This window comes from Glandiceps talaboti, chromosome 22, assembly GCF_964340395.1.
Source record: "Glandiceps talaboti chromosome 22, keGlaTala1.1, whole genome shotgun sequence".
Classification (NCBI taxonomy): domain Eukaryota; kingdom Metazoa; phylum Hemichordata; class Enteropneusta; family Spengelidae; genus Glandiceps; species Glandiceps talaboti.
In genome coordinates, this window is record NC_135570.1 from 15,490,558 (window position 1) to 15,500,031 (window position 9,474).

General features: G+C 39.9%; 1 protein-coding gene and 1 pseudogene across 1 annotated transcript; one reads left to right on the forward strand and one right to left on the reverse strand.

The window, feature by feature from the left end:
* The first annotated feature begins 402 nt into the window (after positions 1-402).
* LOC144452084 (uncharacterized) lies at positions 403-3,334 on the forward strand. Its single transcript, XM_078143096.1, has 2 exons — positions 403-2,227; positions 2,340-3,334. The coding sequence occupies exons 1-2, from the start codon at positions 403-405 to the stop codon at positions 3,332-3,334; spliced, it is 2,820 nt and encodes a 939-aa protein (XP_077999222.1).
* A 3,130-nt stretch (positions 3,335-6,464) lies between these two features.
* On the reverse strand, positions 6,465-8,941 carry LOC144452085 (cytochrome P450 4V2 pseudogene; annotated as a pseudogene).
* Between the last annotated feature and the right edge of the window lie 533 nt (positions 8,942-9,474).

A 9,474-nucleotide genomic window follows, 5' to 3' on the forward strand; every position in this document is an offset into this window, starting at 1 on the left:
ATTTTGAGTGGGGAGACAAATTCGCATACTAGTTGTGATGCTGGTTGTAAGGAAGGCAACCAGTCATCAGGGGAAGTAGTATCTTCCGTACCTCCAAATGCAGCAAAGTTTATAAATAGTGTTTCACCGTCATGTTTCAACAGTAATTCTGCAACTTTCGATGGAGACTTTTACTTTGAAGACAGTCTTTCAGTAAGACCCTGCATTACTACTAATGACAGTAACACTAGTTTGCCGGTGTGTGGCAAGCACAATGATTTTTACAGTGACATTTTTAATGGCATATTCCATGTTCCTAGTTTAATACCTCAAGTGTTTACACCCTTTTGTGGTGAGAGTTCATATTTTCTTAACAACACCGGTTGCAATGTCAGTCACTTAAGTACAGTTAAGGGTCATAGTATGATTCATAATAGGCAGTCAGCCGGTCCAGCTAGCAATCAGGCGCGCACATCACTTAGCGAGTCTACATGCGGGCAAAGTGTCTCGCGTCGTAACCAGCCCCCCATTTCACCAGGTACACCAAACCCAAGCTTTTTGTATCCCAAGTACAAGAACCGTAGTATGGAAAACCTAACTTTACATGTTCAGTTTCCAGAGTTACCCAGCTGGATAGCACCACCATCTGTTACTTGGCCACCTGCACAAAATATTTCCATAGCATGGCTACGTGATGTGCATTATCAAGTGTTACAGTTGGGAAAACCCAATTTCTTAGGTGCTCGTTTACCAGTACACAGTGGATTAAATATTCCGGAATGGCGTTCTTGTCTCCGGGGTTATCCAGATTATGGGGTGATAGAATTTTTAGAGTTCGGTTGGCCAGTCAATTACACTTCCCCTTACTTACCAAAGACTACTAACCGCAATCATGCATCTTCTTTGAATTTTGCAGAGCACATTGACAAATTTATTTGCAAGGAGGTTACTTTAGGTGCCACAGCAGGCCCCTTCTCAGATAACCCACTCAAATTGCCCATTGCTACCTCACCCCTCTCTTCAGTACCCAAGAAAGGGAAAGATGAACGCAGGATGGTAATGGATTTGAGCTTTCCACATGGTACTTCAGTAAACGATGGTATTCCCCATGACACATTTTTAGGCCAACCTTCCCACCTAACTTATCCTAATATTGATGCACTTTCAGATATCATTCGTGACCTGGGCCCAGGTTGTCTATTGTTCAAGCTGGATTTGCGAAGAGCATACCGCCAATTACCCGTTGACCCGCGCGATTTTCACTTGCTGGGATTCACCTGGAGGGGGTCACTTTTCATTGACACTAAGCTGCCCTTTGGGCTGAGGTCAGCAGCAATGGCCTGTCAAAGGACAACTAATGCTATCATTTATATCTTTCAGCAGTTGGGATTCAAGGCCATTAATTTCTTAGATGATTTTTGTGGAGCAGACTTGCCACACCGTGCACATTCAGCTTTCCTTGCTTTCCGTAGACTTTTAGTACAGCTAGGAGTGGAAGAGGCAGTGGACAAAGCAGTAGCCCCTACAACTTCTCTGTCTTTCATTGGCATTTCAGTGGACACCGTTACAATGACCTTGCGAGTAACTGAAGACCGACTTACCGAGATCAAACAATTGTTGGTCATTTGGTTAGATCGGAAGAAGTGCACAAGAAGAGAACTGCAAGTTTTAATAGGCAAACTGTCATTTGTTGCAGGTTGTGTCCGGCCAGGAAGGCTCTTTATGAGCCGCATGTTAGCAACTTTAAGGTCAGTTCATTCTTCTAGGCACCACATTTTCCTCAATGGACAATTTCGGAAGGACTTGCAGTGGTGGTACTTGTTTATATGTCGTTACAACGGTGTGTCTATCATACCTGATAAGGCTTGGTCAACAGCAGATAGTATAGTGGCTACTGACGCATGCCTCTCTGGTTGTGGTGGCATTACTCATAACCAGTTCTTTCACTGTGCTTTCCCAGATTTTATAGCAGCACAGCACTTGGGTATTCACTGCTTGGAAGCACTTACCATTGTCGCCGCGGCGCGTTTGTGGGGCAACAACTGGGCAGGGCGCCGTATACTTGTATTTTGCGATAACATGGACGTGGTACTGGTCCTGAATTCTGGCAAAGCACGCGATTCCTTTTTGCTCACTGCAGCCCGCGAACTTTGGTTTTTAGCGGCACTTAACGAGTTTGAACTCAAAGCAGTTCATCTGCGTGGTTCGGACAATAGATTAGCAGATTGCCTTTCTCGCTGGCATTTAAGTAATTCATATGCTAGGTCATTTTTAAATAGCACTAGGCACCTAGGGCTAGCAGAAGTGAATATTCCCACTGATCACTTTCGCTTTTGCAATCCGTTTTAATCTCATTGCAGACAGGAAACATCAATTACAGCTGTTGCAAGAGGACTTGCGGCTTACTAGGTTAGCAGCTTTCAGACCGGGGACTCGTCGCAACCTGGTTACCCAGTTTCATGCATTTGGACTATTCTGTTCACATTTTGATTTCAAACCACTTCCAGCATCATCTGAGACACTCTCATTATATGCACAATTTCTCTCTCGTTCATTCCGTAACCCAGCATCTATTGGTAACTATTTGGCTGGTGTCAAGACTTTGCACATTTTACTGGGCCATCCAGTTGATTCATTCTTGGCTTTAGATCTGAAATTAACATTGGCAGGGCTGAAGAAATCCAGCACGCACACGCCATTGCAAAAATTACCTATTACTCCTGCCATGTTAGCCAATATCCTTAAGTTGATTGATCGTTCTGACACTTTTTACTCAGCTGTCTGGTGTGCAATAATAACAGGCTTTTTTACTTTTCTTCGCAAGTCTAATCTTGTACCACTTTCACAGAAAGGTTTTGACCCTTCTCGGCATCTTTGCCGAAAAGACATTGATGTTCAAAGGGACTTTGTTATGATCGCTATTCGTTGGTCCAAGACACTTCAATGTCACGAACGCATTTTATTGCTGCCCTTAGCACGCATTTCAGGCAGCGCACTTTGCCCAGTGTCGGCGTTCAAGTGTTTATTTAGCAAGGTACAGGCGGCTGGTGAAGCGCCAGCTTTTACCTTCCTCAAAAAAGGGAAGCTTGTTCCACTTACACAAGGTATGCTCTCGCGCGCTTTCAGCAAACTGATACAAATGCTTGGGGAGGACCCACGTCTGTACTCTCTGCACAGCTTGCGGCGGGGTGGCGCAACACTGGCCTTCGAGGCCGGGGTACCGACTGACCTTATTAAGCTTCATGGCGACTGGCGGTCAGAGGCGTACACCTCTTATATCAGGGTACCTTTGCAAGCACGCCTGTCGGTTTCCAAGTGTATGGCAGGTCTGGCATGTACTCAACTAGCGCAATAGTAGCATTCTCGGTTGTGGACACTGTCTGTCCCTTATTAAGACTTTAAGTCCAGTGCACAGCTATGTATTATATGTAAATGAGATGTTATTGCAGTTTGCACAACCAAATTTGAGTGGGTCAGTTTGGGTGACGTCGTTTAGTCACGGTGTTTGTAATTCGTTAGGGTTTAGGTAGACTTTCTACCCCCTTTTTAGAGAGTTCATTTTGAAAAAAGAATTGTTTGTTAATTGCATTATGTCACGGGCATACCGCACACAGTTGGATTGCACGGCAAGCCAAACTACATACCTTAGCCTTACTCAGGCCCTAGCCAGCTTAAACTATACACTAACACCAGCAGTGCAAGCCACGGCCTCATCAATAACAAAATTTCATTTAAAATATATATTTTTGGCGGCTGTTTGTCTGGTGGAGTTCATAATTAAACTTCTTGAACTTCCGGTATTTGCCGCCAAACTTACACCAGTATCCGTGTCATTCATTTAACTGCACCTTCTTTACCTTAGGAGGGTAATTGGGTGTAAATGTGTCATTTATTGTAATTGCCGTCTGTCTAGGGATGACCTCAGTGTTGACCTCTTTGGCATGACATCATCGTTTAGTATGTTAATGTAAGAGTAAGCCCTGTACTGCGCATGTGCATGAATTTACTTTTCATTGTAAACTTTCAACCCACCCACCCACTGCCATCATAACCGGTAAGAGCAATGTATTTGTAGGGTGACAAATTTTGAAAGATTTATATTTCTGAGATTATTCAGACTTTTGCCATGTATTGGTACTTTTGCCATGTATTGGATTTGGTGGAGTTCATAATTAAACTTCTTGAACTTCCGGTATTTGCCGCCAAACTTACACCAGTATCCGTGTCATTCATTTAACTGCACCTTCTTTACCTTAGGAGGGTAATTCGCTGTGCGTACATATTCAACAGTTACATTACACCAATACAATCAAGTCCCCATCCCTTTTAACTTTCTGTATGTTTGGTTTAGAGTTATAATGGCACATTCCATTATAACTGTATTCATAATTTGCAGTCAAGCATTATGTGTATGTGTGTTACCCCTCCCCATGAAAATAAAGAAAAACGTTGAATCAGGTGTCCGCTTGTATGGTGAGTCGAATTGGCGACAATGAGTTGCGTTGGCTGCAATGATACCCCTAGCATTGACTAGATAATATGGATTTTAGAGTAATCAATTTTGAATGCTGCCCAAATTCCACCGAGCTCATAGAGCTATCAATCATTTAATCAATTTCACCACAAACGTTAAAAATTTATCAATTTTATCTATCAATCAATAAATCAATAAATCAATCAATCAATCAATCCATTTTTATTGCTTAACAACATGCCATAGCAAGCATGGTAAAGCATACCAAAATAACATACAGAAATAAAGTGAATTTGATACTATTTACATCATCAAGAAATTTTCCAAGAGGAAGTTTTATCATCATAAGTCAAAATGTGGTAAAATTAAATTAAAATTTATGTAATAAAATAAAATTAAAAATGAAACTCTTCAGTCCAGGGGACCATATTACCAGAGTTACCATACGAGTATGACTACATTCTCAGTCTAAATAATTGTTGGCATAATGACCAAGAGAAAGTACTATCGTATCTGGCTGTGTATTTCAAGGCAATATCTATTACATGGTATGTCTGCAGAATATCAAATATACATCATCTACACCTAACAGCTATGAATGGTAAGTGTTATCTATAAATTCTTTACTAACTTTTTGTTGTTCATCTACAATTGATTTGTAATGTCAATAATGCAGATGAAAGATGAAAAAAGTTATTGATACAGTGACAAATTTTCATAAGTCTTCATCAAAGACTCACCAGTATTTCAACTTACTAGTCAATGCTGAATTTTTTATGACAAATATGATCAAAATTTTGTCATCATTGGCAAGGTCACCAAAAAAAGAAGAAGCAATGTCAAGGTCTTGAAACTCATTATAAATAACACTGGTTAAGTATCTTAATTTAGATTTCTACGTATTAAGCTACTAGTACAGTCTGAGTTAGTGCACAAAATGTCAAATTTGACAATAAATATAGCCGCCATTCAACCATTATTGCCAATGCCAATGTACCCTGCATATGTGGATTACTGTTTGTGACATTTGTGGCAGGCTTGGTTGAAATTGGTCTATCATCTCTGCTGTGTACTATGCACTATAATTTTTGTTTTTTTCGGCAACCACTATTTCTTGCGAGACTTCACGATTTTCGTGATTTCTTGAATACTTAAAAAAGTTTAGGGTTGGCGTGAAAAACTAGGTGGGGTCAGTAACCTGAACCTTTTTTTAATTTGGCCTCATCACAACATAGGAAACATCCCATGGCATTGCTTTGGACAAATCTTCACATCAACATAATATAGGTAAAGATGGGGTCTGTTTGTGACTGGAAACCCCTAACAATTAATCGAGTAGATTGATAGATGTTTTCAACTTGGGCTGCACACCTTTGTATGAAATACAGGTGAGTATACAATGATGGAGGGATGCATGCATGCACACACAAACAGACACATGGACATGTGCATTTGACCAAATACAGTAGCCCCCCCCCCCCCACCCTACTTCATCACCGGGCTTCGTCCATTGGGGATAAATATTTGGGTGAAAATACCCATTGTCTTGAAGATGTCAACAAAGTTGGTCCCAACAAAATAATGATTGTACTTAAAATATGGCTCTACGGCTATTGACTAACCCCCTGGTAATAGCCCTACTACAAGAAATGTGGGAATCGAATACTAGCACTCGGTAATAGCACTATTGCAAGAAATGTGGGAATTGAATACTAGCACTCGGTAATAGCACTATTGCAAGAAATGTTGGAATTGAATCCAACTTTTACCAATTTTCAGAATGTTGAATTATCCAACAGATTTCCTACACAAATTACAAATATTGTTGAAAAAAGTTTTGCCCTTATAGCCAGATCTATAGATGCCATGTGATGGAGTCGATATTATCTCCTTTTCACTACTTGGCTGACTATCTTTAAACTATAAAACAATAATAAATATGATGTGAGATTTCCATCCAAGGGTTATTGTCCAATGCATTAAAGGGGATAAACTAAAGGGCAAGTTACTACTAATGGAAATAAAAATTTCTCAATCCAGCTGAGAAAGCTACATACGAATATGGAGGGCGGCCTGAAGAATTCTTGGACAAGAATCTGTCAGGATCATAGACTTCTGGATCTGGGAAGTATGTGGGATCTCGATGTAAAGTAAATGGTGCCACTATTAGCACCACTTCCTTAGGTACATGATGACCAGCTGATGAGTAAATAAATGTATATTTTGATACATAATTATTCAATGACATGATTTATTCCATGCATGATCCAAGTCGAACAAAAAATATGGAATATATACTCTGGTCATTCTATGTCATGACAATGCACATCTATGTCACAACAGTGAGTGTCTACATCATTGGTTCTGCTGTGTTCGAAATATGAGTCAAAATGTTTGAAATTGCCATTACTTTCCCTGATTTTTCTTTGATATTACTGGTGCTGGTATAATTATATTATTTGCCAGTATTTTTCTTCATTCAGCCCAAAAATACTCATGACCTAAGGGTTGTCACTATGAGTCTAACGACAACGACTTGTAGTGACAAAGGCCCCTTAGGTCACTCGTATTTTCCTTGGCTAAACATAAGAAAAATGTTGGAGAATGACATCTAAACATACATAAGGTGTTACTACCACACTAGAGTGTCCATAGAGTTTCAATTGAGTGACATGATAATTACCTCCTTGTGAGCACAAATCAACATCATTGTCAGATGAAACAAGGAAAATTCAAACACAAAACTGTTTATTTGTGTTTACACTGAGAATAAAATGTAACATTTCATGTGTGTGCACACTATCAGTGCCTGTATTTTGTTTGTGTAATTCATGACAAAAATATTGACTGAGATGTAAAACTATTGTGGTGGCTAATAGAAAGTCTATAGTCACTCTGGTTTGGTTTTTAATTAACTTAGGCTGATTCACTTGCTTTTTAGCTTAAGTGGTAATAGGAGATCCAAAAAATGACGACCCTTCAGTTTATGTGTGGTGTAGCTGAGACCATAATACACAAACAAACAAACACCAACAGGTAGAATAAGTTTGATTCGATACACTAGAAAACTTATAAATTGTACAAGAATCAGTTTTCTACTATTTGTACACCACCTACCAAGGGTCACATCACAATCCAATGTCCTGGCAAATAGTGGTACTGATGGATAAAGTCGTAGCGTTTCCTTGACAACACAATCCAGGTATTTCATTTCTTTCAGATCATCCATAGTCACAGCTCTATCACTGTCACCTGAACAGAAATACAATAAATACACAATACCAATTTCATTAAAAACTTTCTCAAAAATTTCTGTTTTCCTCTTAGACTATAGCTTCTTCTTACTGGTATACAGGACTAGAAAGGACTTCTTTGTTCCAGAATATTATTCCACATAATCTCCTGATGACTATCCAACAGTGTTCCTTCAAAAGGTTATTGAGAATACAGTAATTTAATATTTTGTGTATTTTAAGATCATGGCTGCTCTGCTTGTGGGGGTCTGGATGGTCATGAAGGGGACATTCCCCTTCCAGCAACATAAAACCCTGTATGTATTATTTACAAATATAACTTTAACTTGTATCAAACTCAAGTCTGGATGCATCAGCCAAGTGATCTCGTCATTCAGCTTTATATTCTATTTCCTTTGAGATGTGTGGATATTAAGTTGAACAACAAATGAACTTAACGATGAAAGCAGACAATAACAAAGACGTTGTACAATTTAGATGCAAGCTAAGCTAAGGGAAACACTGCTGTTTAACCCGTTATTATAGAAACAAAAGATCATACAGTTTGGCCAACGGGGGTGCTGTTCAGTAGCAACTTTTAGACTATTTTAAGAATCAATACAATATAATGTCAAGATGTTACCTGTTAGTGGTGTGATCATAATAGTTCTTTAAGTATATATATAAACACTTGTCTCTCAAGAAGACCAGTGAGGGCCATCCCTCGTGTAATGCAGGAGGAAACCGGAGTACCCGGGGAAAACCTGCATTGTTCGGTAGAGTCAAACTAATGACACTCTTCTTACTTACAGTGTGGTAATTTTAATCCCCGACATAAATCTCATATTTTCTGTTCAAAGATGTTAACCTTGGTTTGCACTAGGATATGGTGACCCTGGAAGTCAAAAAGTAAATACAATTAATGTTGGGATTATAGCATAGTCATATAGTCGTAGGTAATGCCAGGGGATGACTCCCATCAACTGCACGGGCTGCAATCCGAAACCAAACACTATTCTCCTATTACATTAATATATATACCAATTCATATCCTCACTCAGCCTTTCACTGCCAATGTTCGCACAGTGAACACAGGCACCATCATTCTAACAAAATATTTTCCCGCCCACCCACTCCTAAATACACACCTTAAATGTACCATACCCATGTCTACATGTAATACTCTACTCATACGCAATGCTCTGATCTCACATATGCACCACGGGCTAACACCAACGGGCACCACGCACTCCATCGTCAGGACACCCACCTATCTAGGGCATGCTCCATCACATGGTTGTCTGCTATAACGCCTGCCAATTATCAATATCAGACATTAAAAAAAAATCCACAGAATCAAATAAAAGAGTAAGAATGAACACATGTTATCAATAAACACAGTAAGGGGGCAAGGGGGCTGCCGACACGGCTCACACTCTAGCAACCGATACATTACATCGATTCCCATCATCGATACAGGTATATCGCATGAAGCGAATGTTGCCGATGAGGGCGCTTGTTGACATCCGTACCAAACAGAAGGCTTGAATAAAAACTCAAGCTCCACACTTATACGCGTTACGTTTGCCTCGAGAGATTCTAAGGGTAGACCCACTAGGACCCCCCACCCCGTGAGAAGTGGACATATCCTCAAGCTCTTCCCCCTACCTTTTGCTGTCGAGATGTCATTAAACTTTTGTTTTCGTAAAAATATTTCAGCTTGGCAATTATTACTCGAAATGTTTTAGAATTCAGTGATAGGGGTCAGCCTGTTTTCATTTGTACAGA

What these genes read in the sequence shown, in the direction of transcription:
- LOC144452084 (XM_078143096.1), top strand. Translation starts at nt 403, where the DNA reads ATGATTCATAATAGGCAGTCAGCCGGTCCAGCTAGCAATCAGGCGCGC. An exon ending in CCTTTCTCGCTGGCATTTAA is followed by an intron (nt 2,228 to 2,339) that starts GTAATTCATATG and finishes ATCTCATTGCAG; the next exon opens with ACAGGAAACATCAATTACAG.